The sequence below is a fragment of the Cutaneotrichosporon oleaginosum genome (assembly GCF_008065305.1).
Source record: "Cutaneotrichosporon oleaginosum strain ATCC 20508 chromosome Unknown ATCC20508_contig02, whole genome shotgun sequence".
Classification (NCBI taxonomy): domain Eukaryota; kingdom Fungi; phylum Basidiomycota; class Tremellomycetes; order Trichosporonales; family Trichosporonaceae; genus Cutaneotrichosporon; species Cutaneotrichosporon oleaginosum.
Window position 1 is genome coordinate 3,807,445 of NW_027072171.1, and position 17,436 is coordinate 3,824,880.

Sequence of the window (17,436 nt, forward strand, 5' to 3'; positions counted from 1 at the left end):
CAGCAATGAGAGCTCCTCGTCTCCATAAAAGCCTGGTATCATTCCAAGTTTGACTCGGCTACAGCCATGCTCCCTCATCTGGTTCTCCTCACACTGAACTGCGTCCTTGCCTTCGCTGTCACAGGACGGCAAGTTAACAGTTCTTGCCCCCAAGGCGAAACCCTGTGCGACGGAGAGTGCGTCGATACCGAAACTAGCTATTTCCATTGCGGGAAATGCTCGCAAAGCTGCAGCTACGGCGACCAATGTCGCGGGGGCACATGTGAATGTGAAGATGGACCTGGAACTGTGCGTTGTGGCGAATTCTGCGTCAACCTCTCAGCGGACTTCTTCAACTGCGGACAGTGTACCATTCGTGTATGTCTCCTTCATTCTTCGTCAGCCCTGACCACAGTGCCAATCCGATGAGACGTGCGAGGAGGGCAGCTGCCGGAAGCTGCCGCGCCCCTCGTGTGATGCGCCGAACACAGAATGCTGGTACGTCGACATGTACGGCGACACTCTAGACCTATGTGCCGACCTGCAAACGGACAAAGACCACTGTGGCGCCTGTCGTGCCAAGTGCGCATGGGGAAACCAGTGCATTGGCGGCAAATGCATCTGCGACAACGGTCAAGCCGGGTGCTTGCTCGAGGATGATTACCAGCCGATATGGGAGTGCCCCGACTTCTCCACCAACTGGGCTCATTGCGGGGGATGTGGCATTGTCTGTGGCAACAGCAAGAAATGCGTCGACGGCAAATGCGTAGGTTGCCCAGCAAGTCATCCCGACTCGTGCGGTGACGATTGCCTCAATCTTCAGACGGATCTGCAGCACTGCGGCGCCTGCAGTACCAGGTGCGCACCGGATGCGATCTCTTGCACAGACGGCAAGTGTCAGTGCCCACCCGGCAAGACGTCATGCGGTGTCTATTCCATGTCCTGTGTTGAAACCTCGAGCGACACTAGTCATTGCGGGGGATGCTTTCAGCCAGTACGTTTTTCTAACTAGGTCTGGCTGATTTTAGTGCCCGGCAGGACAGCAATGCCAGGGCGGCAAATGCCTAGCGTGTGCTGAAGGCCGCAAGGTTTGCTGGGGCAACGATTGCTCCAATCTCATGAACGACAATGAGAACTGCGGAGATTGCTTTAACACCGTAGGGGGTAGCGTGAAGACTCACTAACTTCTCAGTGCCAGGTTGGCGACAATTGCGTTAACGGCACATGCGTTGGCAACGCCGGTTGTGGGCCCGGGCAGATCAGATGTCCGGGTGCATGCGCGGTTGGCCTGAGCGACTGTTGCTTCAATCCCCAGAACGACAACCAGCACTGCGGCGGATGCTGGAACAGGGTTGGGCAAGCCGAATGCGCGAAACTGACCGCAGTGCGAGCAGGGCAAAAATTGTGTAGCCGGAGTCTGCCAATGACGGCAATGTGGGGAGAAAGAGATGAAGTACGAACTGGTAGGGTGGCTGAAGATTCAGTGGGGTGTGATGAAGCCTTGAGGACATATGCTGCGATTTGGCTCGGCACGAGCGTGCGTGGCATCATAAAAAAAGTGATGTCTGCAACCATGCCAATCGCCCGTTTTACGGTAGAGTGGTCCTTTCGTTTCACGTTGTTCCCTTGATTGTGCTTCCTTGCACTGTCTCTGCTCCACGCTATTCTCTTTTGATTTTGCTCCATGAACTGTACGGTACATCTATGCGCGTATCGCATATGGTTCCATTTCCATCGTCCTTTTCCTCTGTCATCGGTTGCTGTCATTGGCATTGGGCACCCTTGAACGCAACAAGCATCACATACTACGAGTCTACAATTCTGCAACCAGGCCTGAGGTGAGCCACGTGTGCTTATCAAGAATGACGTGTACGATGCCGAGTGCGCCGATATCAATCACCACCGTCAACTTGTTGTAATCGCAATGTCTACATCGACAGTTACGCGACGCGACGTCCTCGATTCCATAATCATATCGCTAACGTATCACCATTACTCATTCATCGCTCGCGATCACTGGCTCGATCCCTCTTTCTCTGCTACTAACACCAGCGCTGCTGCGATTCGCACTCCACTCGTTGGGCACTTTGCCGTGTTTGACTCGAAATGTCCTTGCCGTCGCCGTCCTTCCTCGCCTACTCCCTTCGCGATTCGACACTTCCCCGCGACCTGGTGCCTGCAAGCATTCGCGAGGCCCCAGCTCTCCACATCTTTCCACCTGTCTATCCCTCTTTTTATGAAAGGCTGAAATCGCCTCCCACCCCAGTTGAACCCAGCCCGACTGCATCTTGTCGCTCCACGCGTTCGACCACGGAGCACAACTCCTCATCTCGCGCCAACTCCTACCATGCACACTCCTCACTGAGAGTAAGTGGCACGCGCGCACCGATGGACAGTACGCTGGCTCTTCTGCACCAACTCGGATCCGTATGGTGAGTCCTGGGTTGTGTTGGGACTTGGGACAACGCAATCCCACTGCTTTACGCTACTTGTCCTACTTCGCCACCTTGCACTAAGCCGACTCTACAGGTTTAGTCTCGCTCCGCAGAGTAGCCTCAGCAATTTCACACGCAACGCGCTCACGATACTTTACGAACAGGTCGACGCTCTAGATTCTCATACGGCGGAGAAAGCTCGGTTTGACTGGGTGATGGGCCTAATCCGCCAGGAGAAGCGGCTGTGGCGACCTCCGACGACTCCAATCAACAATCCACCACCATATGGCGAGCGGGCATTGCTGCCGCCGAATTCCGCCTATGACCCTGTTGAGTGTGCCCACCCGCTTCCGGAGTCTGAGATCCACATCACGTCACATATATTGGTATCATCATTGCAGGACCTCGTGCATGACTTTTTCTTGAACACAGGCGTGTCTGTCACGTCCTATACTCTTTACGAGGCCCCGGGCGTTGGATCTGGTACCTCCGATGTTGCCCTACGCCAGCCGCGGACGGTCTCACATGAGCAGTGGACAAGCGTCGAGAAGTTCGTGATCGAGGTGAAACTCCTCTCCCTTGATGTGCGTTCACCGGCGGGAAAGTGGTTGACGGCAGGACTGGCATAACCTCTACGAGTGTTCGTCCTTGGAAAAGGAGGGCTTTCAGCTCTTACCGAAGGAGAGGGAGATCAAGAGAGACCTCCATTCTCTCAATGACGTGTGGCGCCCAGTCCTCGCCCAGGTACGCGGGCCACACTTCCGTCGACTAACTCCAGATTGTGGAGCAATTGCACAAAAATCGTGCGAAGTACCTCCTCTTGACCGACTACGAGCGCTGGGCACTCTTTACACTGGAGGACAAGCACTCGATCTCGGTCTCGCCCCTATTCTACCGTGACAGGGCCAACATTCCCCCGCGCGATGCCGTGATAGACCCTACGAGAGTCGACTATACCGCCGTCGTGATGGAGGTCATCCTGGCGCTCATCCTGTCCGCGGTCCCGTCGCTTAAGCCCGACGATCTCTGGCATGACACGGTTGCTTTGATCGATGACCCTCACCCCACTAAACGCAAGTATGAAGAATCAGAAGACGAGGAACGTCAGGGGCCCTCACGTCCCGGCAAGAAGTCGACAAACCGCATGGCACACCCCGCCGAGCGGCACGGCACGTCCACACTGACGATCTCGCAAGGACCATCTCTCTTTGCTGCCGGCGATGCGCCAAAATACTCTGTGTTACCGCCCGATTCCGACATTCATGGGACGCTCCATGTGCCTGCCAGCGAGCTCGAGCTCGTCGAACGTGTCCTCGCCCTCGGTCTGGTCACACAGTCGTCCGACACGTCGTTCTCATCCGACAACGCAGCATCTCTCTCTCTCTGCACCTCACTCTCTCGCACGAATGAGTCAACCTCGTCTAAGTTGTCTGTCTCAATTGAATTGAGTGCGTTTCTCGGCCGCGGCCGCACATGGGACGCCTTCGAGGCCACTCTCGCCGTGCACCAACTTGGCGCCCCCATTGCACGCATCCCGGCCGTTGTAAAGCACATTGACCTTGCATGTCTCAAGACTGCCGAACACCTCAACCGAGGCTACCAGGAGCTCAGCCGCGTGCTCAATGCTGTTGACCGCGAAAGGGACCTCCTCCAGCTCCTCGACGAGCGCGCACCGGGAATTGCGCCCCAGCTTTATGCGCTTTGGAGGGTGGGAGACCATTTTCTTCTCGCGATGGAACACTGCGGGCGAGCCGTCACGTTCGACGCTAGCACGCTCGATCACGAGACCAAGCGCGCCATAGTGCGCGCGTACGGCTGCATCCACGCTGCCGGCGCCGTGCACGGCGATGTGCAGCTGCGGCATCTAACGCGTGACCGTCGCGGCGCGCTCCGCATTGTGGACTGGGAGGGCGGATGCAGGGTCGATCCACAGTCGGCTGATGGCTCTTCCGCGATCGGGCGTGAGATGGACGAGGTGCGTCGACGCTGCGCGATAAGGTAACGATGTGAGCAGTGTAGCAGTACAAGAGCGCCGAACATGTCAATGGATCCAGTGGTGGTTTCCTGGGTGAAGCTGCAGGTACACAGGTATTACCTGCACACTCGATCTAGGTCAAGTCAAACTGGCATTAGGACTGATCAACCTAAGATAGTTTGCCTTATAGTGTACAGACTAGAGCTTTTCAGATCGAGATGTCACAGTATTAACTTCCAGCCGATGATCGTGGCTCAGCGCGGGATGGACCTCGTACCGAATCCAACATGAACGGTACATACCCCGAGCAGGAGCGAGAAATCGAGCTTGCGAGCAGCGAGCAGGACGTAGCTTCGGCAAATGTTGAACAATGCTGCAGGTGCTTTGTAACATTGCACTCTGCTCGCGAACCCGAATTGGACGTTGCATGTCCCGGTGGGCTGAGAAAACTTGACGCATCCGCATCCACAGCTTGTTGTCAGCTCGCACCGACGCTGGCGCTAGTGGTTGCGCGGATGACGGGTTCATGGGCGAGGGTAGCCGAACTATCCGAACCGGGGTTTTGGAGTGCGGCGTCACACCAGGCACCCACCCTGTCGTTCGCCCATCGTCATCTTCACATCACAGTCTCTCTCCCACTCCTGTGCATCCAACGCTGTACAGCCTCGTTACACGATGTCCAACGTCAAGACACTCGCCTCTTGCATCTTCTGCAAGATTGTCAAGGGTTTGTCCTCCTCCTCGAACGAAAAGTAAAGCTCACCGTAGGCGAGATCCCCTGCTTCAAGCTCCTGGAAACGGACAGCATTCTCGCCTTCATGGACATCGGGCCCATTGCCCGTGGCCACTGTCTCGTTATCCCCAAGTGTAAGATTCTCGCTCACCCTGCGCTGACATTCAGACCATGCTGCCAAGCTGACTGACCTCCCGGACGACCAGATGGGCGACATTCTGCCCGCTCTAGCTAAGATCGCCAAGGCAGCGGTGCGGCCTAACGGCTGACATTGCTGACACAAGGGTAACGAGAATTACAACGTGCTGCAGAACAATGGGCGTCCCGCGCATCAGCAGGTGGACCACGTTCACTTCCACTACATTCCCAAGCCCAGTGCCGACGACAAGGAGGGCCTTGGCGTGGGTTGGCCCGCGCAGAATGTGAGTCTGTTCCCCAGTGAAGTGCCCGATCTGACCTCAAGCTGCCAATGGACGAGATCAAGAAGATCTATGAGGAGGTCAAGGCCAAGCTTGCGTAGGCGAGAAAGGTCAAGTTCTGTGAGATAGACGGCAGAAAGCAAACAAGCAATGCATGTAGTGCGGAGGCTAGCCGCTAGTCGCTGGCGGGGGTCGCGGCGTGGAGGCTATTGGTGAACGTGGGGCGGCGCGGAAGCAGATCAAGGTCCCATCTTGTCAACAATCGCCTCCACCGTCAAGAGGGAGCCCGAGGATGAGTCAACCAAGTCATCTCCTTCCTTTCTACCGATCAACGTTCTTATCGACAACTGACTCACAGATGGACGTTGACACCCCATTATCGACCCTCTCATACCCTCTCATTGCTGGCTATCGCATTGGCGAGCAGATTGGCGGAGGAGGCTTCTCCAGGTGCTTGCAGAGCCCAGCAGTTCGGATCGGCTGACTGCAGAGTGTTCCGCGCGATCGACGATGCCAAGGGGCGCGTCGCGGCGTGCAAGGTCGTCAATCTCGACGGGCAAGATGGGTTCGCACCTTCGCGCAAGGACCTGCAGAAGGAGGTGCAGGTGCACAAGTCGCTCAAAAGCTCCAACATTCTAGAGTTCCTGCACTACGAGCTTCTCGAGAGCGGCAAGACACAGTATGTGCCAGGGTTGTACATGCTGCTCGAACTGGCGGTTGGTGGCGACCTCTTTGACAAGATTGCGCCTGATGTTGGCGTCCCGGAGGATCTCGCCAAGTTCTACTTTGCCCAACTGCACGCGGCCGTCGCTTTTATTCACAGCAAGGGGGTTGCGCACCGCGATCTCAAGCCAGAAAACCTCCTCCTCGCCGCCAACGGCAACCTGAAGCTGTCCGACTTCGGCCTGTGCGCGGTGTACAAGTATAAGGGAAAGAAGCGGCTGCTGAGCGGTCGCTGTGGGAGTTTGCCATACGTCGCACCAGAGGTAAGTCATCATAGGCGCACAGCACTGACGGTAGCTGGGTGGGCAAGGTGGCTACGAGGCTGAACCGGTAGACGTGTGGGGCATGGGTATTGTGCTCGTCACCATGCTAGTCGGCAACACACCGTGGGACGAGCCATCCGAAACAACCAGCCCCGAGTATCGGGCATATCTCGCAGGACAGCTGTGGGAGTATGAGCCTTGGAACAAGATATGCGGAGCAGCGCGCGGTAAGCGAACAACCTGTGCAGCGCTGACCACAGACCTCGTGAAGAAACTTCTCGCAGTGGACCCATCCTGCCGGATTCATCTCGACGACATCCCTTCACATACGTGGTGCTTGACGCCGTCTCAGCTCACACGCGAGCAGCTCCCTGAGGCGCTCACGCAGGGTCTTCGCAGCACTGGGATGATGGCCGTCGCCGATCCAACGTTTAAGGACGCATCTTATGCCGTACACCGTTCACAGCGCGTCTTCGGCGACTCGCAGTGGGGGTCGCAGTGGAACCAACAGGAGAGTCAATTCATGCGCGGCACAGGCAACCTCGTGAGCTCGTCCAGCATGACAATTTTGCTTACAAAAGACACAAGGCGGCGACTACGATGCGACAACAACTCGATTCTGGCTCAACCTCTCGCCTGGGGACGCATACAAAGTCGTGCTGTCGTACCTGGCCACCCAGCTGCCTGAAGAGGGCATTGCAGCCCGCGGCACCTACATTAGGGTTTCTAAGGCTGCTGGCAGCCGCAGTGTTCGTGGTACACTGCTATTCCAGGAGAGCGACACTCACGCGGCAAGTGGGCAGACTCTAGTCTCCATGCGCCGTGAGAAGGGTTCGATACTCCACTGGCGCGCATTCTGGTGGACAGTCGTGCGTGCGCCTCAGCTAGAATGTCACATTGTAAGAGGAGACTCGTAATTGCACTTGGCGCTTGAGACGCCCAGCATGTATGCTTTGCCACCCATACGTCCAGGCGCGCCAGACATGCAAATGCAGCGTTCCTCCAACCTGTACACGTCAAAGCGCAAGAGCGGGAGGAGGTTCAAGTCAAGAGTTATGCCAACTGTTCTGTAGGTTTATCAGCCGGAGGGGGCTAGAGTTCCCGTCTATACCACCGTTTGACTTGCTGAAGAGTCCAAGAGTGGGTAGCAGTGATCACTTCGCTGTTAGTTCCGACGGATTCACTACTGGGGTGAGAGACGACACTGCCCGCGACCTCGACGCGACGGGTGCCTCAGAGACTGGTTAGTCAAATCGTCCGTCGAGTTGACACGTGTCTAATGATACAGGTGTGCTATCTATTGCTGATTCGCCTCATGCTCCAGCAACAACTGCGCCGCCATCAGCTTGCGGAACCGGCTACCCTCAGTCCTGCTCAACACGTCGTACCGGCCCTGTTCAGAGATGACCCCGTTCTCCAGCACGACGACCTGTTCAGCGCGAGCAATGCTACTCAATCGATGCGCGGCGAGGACAACCGTGATGTGCTGAGCGAGGATGATTTTGTCGATCGCGGCATTCACCGCGTCCTCGGACTTGGAGTCGAGGGCGCTGGTGGCCTCGTCGAGAAGCAGGATTGAAGGGCGTCGTACAAGAGCGCGGGCGATGCTGATCCGCTGTCGTTGTCCGCCCGACAGACTAGACTTGCCAACTGCTGTTAGCACCATCAGATCAAAGGACTCACTTGGGGTGTCGAAGCCCTGTGGCAAGTCGTAGATGAAGTCGCAGTTAGCGGCTCGAGCGGCCTCCTCGACTTGCTCCCGTGTCGCGTCAGGTGCGCCGTAGGCAATGTTATCGTGGACAGTGCCCGCAAACAGGTCGGGGTCCTGGAACACGACGCCAATGCGATCACGCCAAGACTCTGGAGTGAGGCTTCGGATGTCGGTGCCGTCATACGAGATTGACCCGTGAGTGGGATCGTAGAAGCGGTCGAGCAGCGTGAGAATCGAAGACTTGCCGCTGCCCGATGTGCCGACTAGCGCCACACTGGTACCCGGCTGGATTGTGAGATCAATGCCCTTGAGCACCTCGACCTCCTTGCGGGAAGGATATGTGAATCGGACATTGTTGAAGACAATGGGCCCTTCGCGATTGGGGCTCAACGTTTGCCCCTCATCGAGAGGGATCGCCGATTGTCGGTCCAAAAGAGAGAACACGCGTTGCCCGGCCCCGACACCTACGGTCAGCGTCGCTGTCACTCCGCTTACCCTTCATGATACCGCTAAAGAAGCTCGTGAGTCCTGACACGGAGCTTCCCACGTATCCGCTGTAAATGAGGAGCGAGGTGAGATCGCCGACAGTGATTGCGCCAGTAGACACAAGATGCCCTCCATATGTAAGGAGACACAGCATTGCGAGGTTGCCGGTGAGACCAGTCATGCCGAAGAAGATTGCTGAGGCGCCGGCCTCCCTGCGAGCAAGATCGAACACGCTTTGAACATTTTGGGAAAACGCACGACCCTCGAGCGACTGTGCGTTGTATGCGGTGATCGTTTTGAAGGCGTTTAGCTTCTCCTCCGCCGTCTTGGACATCTCGCCAAGGCTCTCTTGAGTGAGGTTGGACAGTTTCCGGAGGTAGCGACCATAGAATACGGCGCCGATCGAAATGGGCGGAACGACCATAAGCATGATGAGCGTGAGCTTGCTCGAGATCCAGAACATTGCGCAAACGCCAACGGATGCCGAGATTATCGCGCGCAACCCGTCCGAAAGATTGGACGTGACACTGTCGCCAAGGATGTTGGCGTCGGCATTGAGACGGGACACAATGTCACCGACCGAGCGATGGGCGAACTCCGGTTCCTGCCGCAGTGTCGAGAGGTATGCCTGGTTGCGGACGCGCGCAATTATACGCTGCCCGGCGGTGCGCATGAGATAGACACGTCCCGCATTGGCGGCTGCGCCCACGAAAAAAGCAATGGTGAGGAGAGTCGCAGCGACAGGGAAACTCATGCCGAGGAAGGTCGCAGCATTGGAGGAGAAAAAGTCGATCAGCTTGCCGATAGTAAGAGGGACGAGCATGGAGACTGATGATGAGATAACAAGGAGCCCGACAGCCGTCGCAAGCGTTCTCTTCTCCGGGACTGCGAGCTCAACGAGCTTGCCGACCGACGCTTCGGCCTTGTTGTGCCCCGGTTCCAAGCTCTTACCGGAGGCGAACGCCTCTGAGAGGCGCGCAAAGACCGAGGGACGCCCATCATGCTTTGCAACATCTCTGTCCTTCTCAGACGCGTAGAAACGGACGCCAAGGCCAATGGGGCTCTGCGCTGGTCTGAGGCGGGGTGTTGGGAACGCTGAGTGAGCTCAGTCTCTGTCGCGGGACGTACCTACGCGGGGGGCTGCTGCTGCAAGTGTCGCACAGCGAGCACGGAGAGACAGGCCAACCACGAAGCCTCTGAGGGACATGCGTCGATGCTGCAAAACCGGAGGAACAAACAGTTGAGGGAGGAGAAGTGATATCACAACAGCCCTCACCGAGGTGACGGAACCCGAAACTCGCCAGGGATTGCGGCTGCGAGACCGCAGTTCCTCAGAGTACACACGTGACTAACCTCCACCTCCCGTCAGCCATCCACAGGGTTCTGAGTCGACATGTCGTCGCCAGAACCCACTCCTGCGCACTCCCCAGTGCACGCGAAGGCGTGCGGCGACAGACGAGACATGGGCCACTGTAGGCGCCCTCTGCAATATGCGAGCCGCGTGCCTGGGCCGAGTCCCAAGGGGGATGTAACAGTCGCGTGATCCTCCAATTATCTAGACTGGGGCAGGGTGCGATACTCGAGCCGTGTCAGTGCCAGTGTTGCTGCTTCCAATCCACCCACTCCTCACCATTCTTCTGCCAGCTATCACTCGCGACAACCATTCTTCTGCTAGCTGTCACTCGCGAGAACAAAGAACTACATGAAACGACGGGTGTACAACGAAGCGGACATGGTGAAACGGTACAATGAAAGAGTGCTACTCTACTCTATAAGTGTCACGGCCAGACACTGAACCGCCTTCGTTGTGCGAGTTTTGACCTGGACGACTCAGATCACAGCATAGCACCCTTAGACAGTCTCAGACGGCTGCGGCGGCTGCGGGTACACGGTGCGGCGGGACGGGACATCGACCCACCGTAGCTCCGGATGGAGCGGCGGACGAGTTGGAGGGGCGTTGAGACCGCGGTACTTGGGCGGTCCACGTAAGGGGTTCGGCCAGCTGTAAGGAAGCGGGTGCTTGCTCGCCCACTGTGCGGCCTCTTCGAGGAGGGCGTCCTCGTCGTAGCTGGCGGGTGAGATCGAGCCTTCGATGACACCAACACCGTACTCGGCAAGGCGGTCCGCGGTAGCGTCGTATTTGCCGAGGAACGTCGCGGGGCGGAGGTGGGACGCGGTCATGGCTGGGGTAGGCTGGCCCAGGCAGTCGTGAATCCCTTGGAATGAGACGCAGGCAACGTCAAGGCATACTTTGATCGCATCATCTTCCGAGACGAGGGATCTCCAAGCCTTCGCGGGGACGACGCTGCGCGCCTGAAGTGAGCAATGCATGGAAAGTGTTCGACCCACGATGTTCACGATACGCGCCGCTTCCGCGCGACACTCGGCGTACCAAGTGTCGATTGTCACGTGGGGTGAGAAGGAAGGCCTGCCGATCCGCATGGCCTCCGCAACATGCTTGAGGCGCAAAGCGTCGAGGCTGCGGAGAAGCGTCAGTTCAGAGGAATGCCACGAGGATCGCAACACGACGTACCACTCGAGCATAAGGTCCGCCAGCGCGAGAAGGATGCCGTTTGAACCCACATCGTCCCAACTCCTCTGCCCATCGAGGGCCTCTCTCACGGCCACCGAGGCAAACTTGCCGCACAGCTGGAAGAGGCCGTGGGTGATGAACTCACAATGGAGGTCGGGAGGAACCCAGATCGCCGTAGACCAGTCGAAGCGGGGGAAGTCGCAAGGCGTCGGTGGCATTGGGGGGATGAGGGAGCGAGTAAACGCCTCGATGGACATGGAATGATGCGCCTCCGGCGACCTCGGCATGACGGATGAGGGCGGAGGTAGTGAGGAAAGATGCAAGAATGGGAGGTTCGTAATGGTGAGATGAGGACAACGTTGAATCTTCAGTTGGTGGGTGGCAACTTGAGACATTTGGCCTCTGCACCACGTGGCTCACTCTAACTGCCGTCGCCTGGGATATGTCTCGATGGGGACATACTTCAGCTGCTCACTCCCTGGGACAATGTCTGTCCTTGCAATTGCACACGCTCGTGAGAGCACGTGGGACACATGGATATAGAGTGAGGCCCAGAATATAACCGCCACCCTCATGAGGTCATGTCAACAAGTTGACTGCTTGCCACCGATAGAAACCCCTCAAGGGCCGTCCTTTACAACAACATCTTAACACATCTTAAAACCACAATGACCTCCTTTGCGGGACCCCATCATCAATGGCTCAGATCTGAAGTTTACCTACCGCCCCTCCTTGTGAGGAACGGACTTGAACGCTTTAGACCGTATCACTAAAAGATACAATAATAGGGTGATAGTCCTAATAGCAGTTCTACTTAAGCTACGTAGACCTAGATCTCTCGGGTACACTCCTCCCCTTTCCGCACTCCACTCCCCATCAAGCCTGCCGCCGATCATCTGTTCTGCAACCCCAACATGGTCTGCATGCATGCATCCAGATGCACCTCCACGTTTCAGCCACGTGCACTTGGGTTGGCATGCATGCATCCTAGATGCACCCCCCACAACACAGCCACATGCACTTGGCTCGCCACCATGCATCCATATTGTAAAGGACAACCTCAATGTCCTTTGACATTCCTTCAACATTCCTTCGACGTCCATGTCCTTCGACGTTCCTTCGACGTCCATGTCCTTCGACGTTCCTTCGACGTCCATGTCCTTCGACGTCCATGTCCTTCAACGTCCACAGCCAACAAATACACTCACCCAAACACATGCTTACCTTATGTGATTGGTTGAGAACCAAGAAAGCACATATGGTTTGGCTGGAAATAGCTATGTTCATATGATATGCAGAGTTCTTTACCTTCTCTTGTCTTAGCTTCTGTTCGACTTGTATACTAACCTACCCACCCACCCTCCTTTGTACTCTAGCAACTGATCAGGAAAGAGGCATAGTGGACAGAGCACTCTCTGGCCTAGTCCGAGCGCAAACACATTTACTGGTTGTAGTGGGATCCACCCCTCAAGCTCCTCCAAGCTCGACCGGTAGACCTCACCCCTTTACAATCTTGGGGTCCTCGCCGCGATACTCAGACAAGGCAGATGACCTCTAGTCACTACCTCACACACTCTGTCAACTTGCTAACCTAGATTCTCTTCTCGTTCTTGCTGGCCAGCATCCTTAGAAAAACAACAAACTCTTTCACAACGAACCACCTACTGACAACTCCTCATTCATTGTCACCAGCGCTTCCTATTTATCTTGATCAACCCCGTGCACTTCTAGTCTCATCTAGCTTTCTTTCTTTCTTCATTCTTCAGGTTACACAACTAACCTGGGCTCTTACGCCTCTTCACAGCTCCTTAGCACCTCAGGTCCTTACCTGTTAAAACGATCGTCCACAGGCTACATAGCCTCCCAGCTCCTCAGCAGGATTATTTAGGTTCCTCAACCCCCAAGCTCCATAGCTCTCCTCAAAAGACATGACCCCTCCTATCACTCGCTCTCATACTCGGCGACACTCTGAGTCCATAGGTGCCCGTCCACGAGATGGCAGCCCTCTACTTGGATCTCCAGTGAACCCCTCGCTGTCATTCAGGCCTGAAACAGACAACGTACTCATGTCCACCCCACCTCCCACTACAAGTGGCCCTTATTTCTATGACGCCCAGGAGCAGACCCTCCATGGCACTCCTCACGTATCTACAGCGCATCCTCATGCCGCTGCCCATTCGAACCCTCCAACTGACCTCCATGACACAACTGTCGCTCAAGTGGACTGTCATGCTAACCCTACAGATACTTCAACCCCAGGTGACACAACTGATGCTGAACATGCTCGCACTACTCATCAGGCAGCCCTAAAAGAGCAGCTTACACAGTTACAAGACACTATCCTGCAAGAGCAGCAGAAGCATGAGCGTCAGATAGTAGACTTGACCACTCGCCTGCAAAAGACTATTGACCGCCAAACACGCACTATACAGCATCTTGAGCAGGCCTCAAGATCTGCAGCTGCGGCACCTGCTCCTTTATCTTTCATGCCTTCTTATGGAAGACACACATCTGCACCCCTCTTCCCTCCGCCCTCAGAGCCAGCTCACCATGGACATGAACCCTCAACGGCACCTACTTATGCTACCTTGCACACCTCTCACCCTCGCCTGAAGGCATCAGAGCTGCCAAAGTTCAATGCTAGGGACGGCGAGGATGTTGACCAATGGATCTCTAAAGTTGATGCCATCTTCTCGTACTCTGGATTGTGGGACAGAGACCTGCTTCAGGTTTTACCATTGGTCCTGATGGGCAAAGCATCCAACTGGTTCACAAACCTTCGCGAAGCAGAACGCAATCAGCTTGCAACTTGGAATCAGTGGAAAGATGCTCTGCGCAATGCCTTTCAAGAGTCTAACCATGATTCTCGCAAGAGGCAGGAATGTCTTTACCGCCGTCTCCGTGCAAATGAGAGCCTCGCTGACTATTTCGATTCCAAGACTGCTCTTCAAAAGCAGGTCTACCCTGAAAATACACCTGTCAGAGACTTGATCAGTGACATTCTGATTGGAATCCCAATGTCTCTTCAGCCCATGCTCAAGTCATCCCTTTGGGAAGTCCGCAGCTTGGAAGACTTCCGAAGACTGCTTATTGACCTTGAACCTGGGCTTCGTCCAGCATTCAAGTCTTACCAAACTGGTGTACCATCCCCCTCAGCCCATCTGACGAACAATCTTCCCCGCAGTACCTTCAGGCCTAACCCAAATGGCAATGTTAACTCAAGGCAGAACTCCGGTTCAACTCTAATCCCTCGACCTCCTTGGGCACCCCGCCCAGCCAATGCCAACTATCAGAATCGTCCATCAAATAGTGTTTCTACTAATCTACCTAAGACTCCATGCCTGTGTGGAGGCATTCACTGGCGGCGTGACTGTCCCAACCTCAGGAAAATGCCTGCTTCTCAAACTTCCAAAACCTCACAAACCAAAAGCTACAAGCCCTCTCCTGGATCTGTAAACGCAACTCCTAATCATAATGCCTACCGTTGGCGGCCTCAGCTCATTACCAACACAGCTGCTCAAAGCAAAACCACAAACAGCAACCACCCTGTCCCTCCGCCCAAACAGCCACGTCGCATTCTGCGAGGTGTTGCTTCTCTCTCTGACACTACTAAAAGAGTGATTCAAACGATGCACCTCATCAAGACTCCCACATACTCCCTTGCTCGCCTTGGCACAACAGATATGCAAGCCCCCTTGCACAAGATTTGCCTTGACACTGGGTCCTGCATCTCTGTTATGGATCTGGAGTATGCCAAGCGCCATCTGCCTGATGTTGAGCGCCACAAGGTGAAGCCCATGAACTTGAATGGCATTGGTCGCACCAGGATCACCCACCAGATCATGCTTGATGTCAATTTCATCACTACTGATGGAGGGAACTTCACTGTCCCAATCAGCTTTCACCTTGTACGCCAGATAGTCACCAAGGTCATAATAGGGAATGACATCTTGCACACCTTCCAGTCTACCATTGACCTCGACCAGATGCAGCTTCGCTTTCGAGGAGTCACGGAAACAATCCCCATCACCTGCCGAGCTCCACAGATTGATAGAACTGGACCCCTGCCAGATGCACTAAGCTCTGCACGCTTAGCAGAGAACTATACCATCAGTGCTGTTCATCAGGCCCAAGTTCCTGTGAACCTTGAGATGGACAAGCTCCCTCGCACTCAGTACTACATGCTTAGTCCCAATTCGACTGGTCAATACATCCATGTAGCCCGCTCAGTAGGCAACCCAGAAGGCGCCAATCATTTTGCCCACATCATGAATGTAGGCAACAAATCAATCACCCTGAAGAAAAACACTCTCCTTGGTCGCCTGCATGCTGTGACGTCCTCACAGCACGAAAGCCCTCACCAACAGTATGGTGAGCGGTCCAGCGCCTGCCAATATGCCCTTCCCAATTGATGAACTTCACATCAACGGTGACCTCTCAGAGGAGCAGAGATGTCAACTCCGTACAGTATTGGACAAGCATCATCATGCCTTCGGCTACGGAAGCCATGTCCTTGGTTCCACTCAGCTAGCTGAATTCACTATTGAGACAGGAGACAATCATCCAGTCTCAACACCTCCTTATCACGCCTCACCACTGGCCCGACAGACCATTGATCAAACTCTGTGTGAACTCCTTGAGGATGGGATCATTGAAGAGTCTGACTCTCCTTGGGCTTCCCCAGCCATCCTCGTTCGACAGAAAGGGAAGGATCGCTTCTGTGTAGACTATCGCAAAGTCAATGCACTGACAAAGAGTGATCAGTATCCTCTTCCCCGGATTGATGATATTCTTACCCAGTTCGCAGGCAAACAATGGTTTTCGACATTTGATGCAAACAAAGGCTTCCATCAAATCCCTATTGCCAAAGCGGACAAGCCTAAGTCGGCTTTCCGCACCCACCGTGGGCTGCATCAATACAGATATATGCCATTCGGCTTCAAGAACGGACCTGCAGTATTTCAACGGTTAATGGACAAGGTGCTGGGGCGATACAAATGGCAAATTGCACTGGTCTACATTGACGACATCATCGTTTACTCCACCAGCTTCGAAACTCACCTTCAAGACATTGACACCATTCTTACTCTAATACAGCGCTCAGGTATTACCCTAAGCCTTAACAAGAGCTTCCTTGCTTTCCAGTCCATCAAAGCTCTTGGACACTCCATCTCTAACCTGGGCATTGGCACCTTGGAAGAAACTGTTAGTGCTATCAAGCACCTTAACTATCCTAGGAATGTCAAGGAGCTCCAGCGAGCCCTAGGCCTCTTCTCCTACTATCGAAAGTTCATTCCAAACTTCTCTGCCACTGCCGCTCCCATGAATAGGCTCCTAATGAAGGAAGTCCCATGGACTTTCAGCCAGGCTGAAGTCAACTCCTTTGATTCCCTTCGAAACTTGTTAATGACAGCACCCATTCTAGCTCACCCTGACTATGACCAGCCATTCCTTGTACACACTGATGCTTCCACAGTTGGTCTCGGAGGTGTACTATCACAAGTTCAAGGAGATGGGAAAGAGCATCCAATTGCATACATCTCTCGTACACTCACTTCAGCTGAAGCCAACTATACTCCCACTGAACTAGAGTGTTTGGCCATTGTATGGGCCCTACACAAATTCCGTCCCTTTCTCCATGGATCTGTGTTTACAGTGATAACAGATCACCCTGCACTCCAATGGCTTCTCAAGTTCAATGGATCCAATCAACGACTCCTTCGCTGGTCCCTTGAGCTCCAGCCATACAAGGACTACATGACCATCAAGCACCGTGCTGGCAGGCTTCACTCAAATGTGGATCCCCTGTCCAGAGATCCACTGCCCCTCACGAACAACTTGACAATGTCAGGGATTGAGCTTGATGAAGGTGTGACTCCATCATATGCCCAAGCTACCCACTCAGTGTCACCAGACACCATCAGCAAAATCAAAGCAGCCTATACTGATGACAAGTACTTTGTCCAGGTACTTGACGGACTGAGTAGTGATTCCCCACCAGCCCACCTTGTTCGATATGATAAGATGGATGACCTTATCTTTTTTCAGGATAGCTTAGGGGGTTAGGGGGTTATTAGGGGGTTAGGGGGTTAGGGGGTTAGGGGGTTAGGGGGTTAGGGGGTTAGGGGGTTAGGGGGTTAGGGGGTTAGGGGGTAGGGGTTAGGGGTTAGGGGGGTTAG

General features: G+C 54.9%; 7 protein-coding genes across 7 annotated transcripts; 5 read left to right on the forward strand and 2 right to left on the reverse strand.

The window, feature by feature from the left end:
* Positions 1 to 66: 66 nt before the first annotated feature.
* Positions 67 to 991, forward strand: COLE_03176 (uncharacterized protein; the record flags this gene model as incomplete). Its single annotated transcript, XM_018420056.2, has 2 exons — positions 67 to 268; positions 507 to 991. The coding sequence occupies 2 exons, from the start codon at positions 67 to 69 to the stop codon at positions 989 to 991; spliced, it is 687 nt and encodes a 228-aa protein (XP_018275134.2).
* Positions 992 to 3,381: 2,390 nt separating this feature from the next.
* COLE_03177 (uncharacterized protein) lies at positions 3,382 to 4,416 on the forward strand (the record flags this gene model as incomplete). Its single annotated transcript, XM_018419957.2, has 1 exon — positions 3,382 to 4,416. The coding sequence occupies one exon, from the start codon at positions 3,382 to 3,384 to the stop codon at positions 4,414 to 4,416; it is 1,035 nt and encodes a 344-aa protein (XP_018275135.1).
* Positions 4,417 to 5,064: 648 nt separating this feature from the next.
* On the forward strand, positions 5,065 to 5,642 carry COLE_03178 (uncharacterized protein; the record flags this gene model as incomplete). Its single annotated transcript, XM_018425864.2, has 5 exons — positions 5,065 to 5,116; positions 5,158 to 5,256; positions 5,291 to 5,373; positions 5,407 to 5,544; positions 5,586 to 5,642. 5 exons carry the CDS (start codon positions 5,065 to 5,067, stop codon positions 5,640 to 5,642), a joined length of 429 nt encoding a protein of 142 aa, XP_018275136.1.
* Positions 5,643 to 5,899: 257 nt separating this feature from the next.
* Positions 5,900 to 7,444, forward strand: COLE_03179 (uncharacterized protein; the record flags this gene model as incomplete). The annotated part of the gene is made up of 5 exons (XM_018424590.2): positions 5,900 to 5,991; positions 6,032 to 6,527; positions 6,562 to 6,754; positions 6,788 to 7,071; positions 7,109 to 7,444. The coding sequence occupies 5 exons, from the start codon at positions 5,900 to 5,902 to the stop codon at positions 7,442 to 7,444; spliced, it is 1,401 nt and encodes a 466-aa protein (XP_018275137.1).
* Positions 7,445 to 7,824: 380 nt separating this feature from the next.
* Positions 7,825 to 9,931, reverse strand: COLE_03180 (uncharacterized protein; the record flags this gene model as incomplete). The annotated part of the gene is made up of 4 exons (XM_018424591.2): positions 7,825 to 8,177; positions 8,211 to 8,702; positions 8,734 to 9,819; positions 9,853 to 9,931. 4 exons carry the CDS (start codon positions 9,929 to 9,931, stop codon positions 7,825 to 7,827), a joined length of 2,010 nt encoding a protein of 669 aa, XP_018275138.1.
* Positions 9,932 to 10,575: 644 nt separating this feature from the next.
* COLE_03181 (uncharacterized protein) lies at positions 10,576 to 11,544 on the reverse strand (the record flags this gene model as incomplete). Its single annotated transcript, XM_018424592.2, has 3 exons — positions 10,576 to 11,037; positions 11,074 to 11,203; positions 11,258 to 11,544. The coding sequence occupies 3 exons, from the start codon at positions 11,542 to 11,544 to the stop codon at positions 10,576 to 10,578; spliced, it is 879 nt and encodes a 292-aa protein (XP_018275139.1).
* Positions 11,545 to 13,743: 2,199 nt separating this feature from the next.
* Positions 13,744 to 15,669, forward strand: COLE_03182 (uncharacterized protein; the record flags this gene model as incomplete). The annotated part of the gene is made up of 2 exons (XM_065626274.1): positions 13,744 to 14,491; positions 14,522 to 15,669. 2 exons carry the CDS (start codon positions 13,744 to 13,746, stop codon positions 15,667 to 15,669), a joined length of 1,896 nt encoding a protein of 631 aa, XP_065482543.1.
* Positions 15,670 to 17,436: the final 1,767 nt, after the last annotated feature.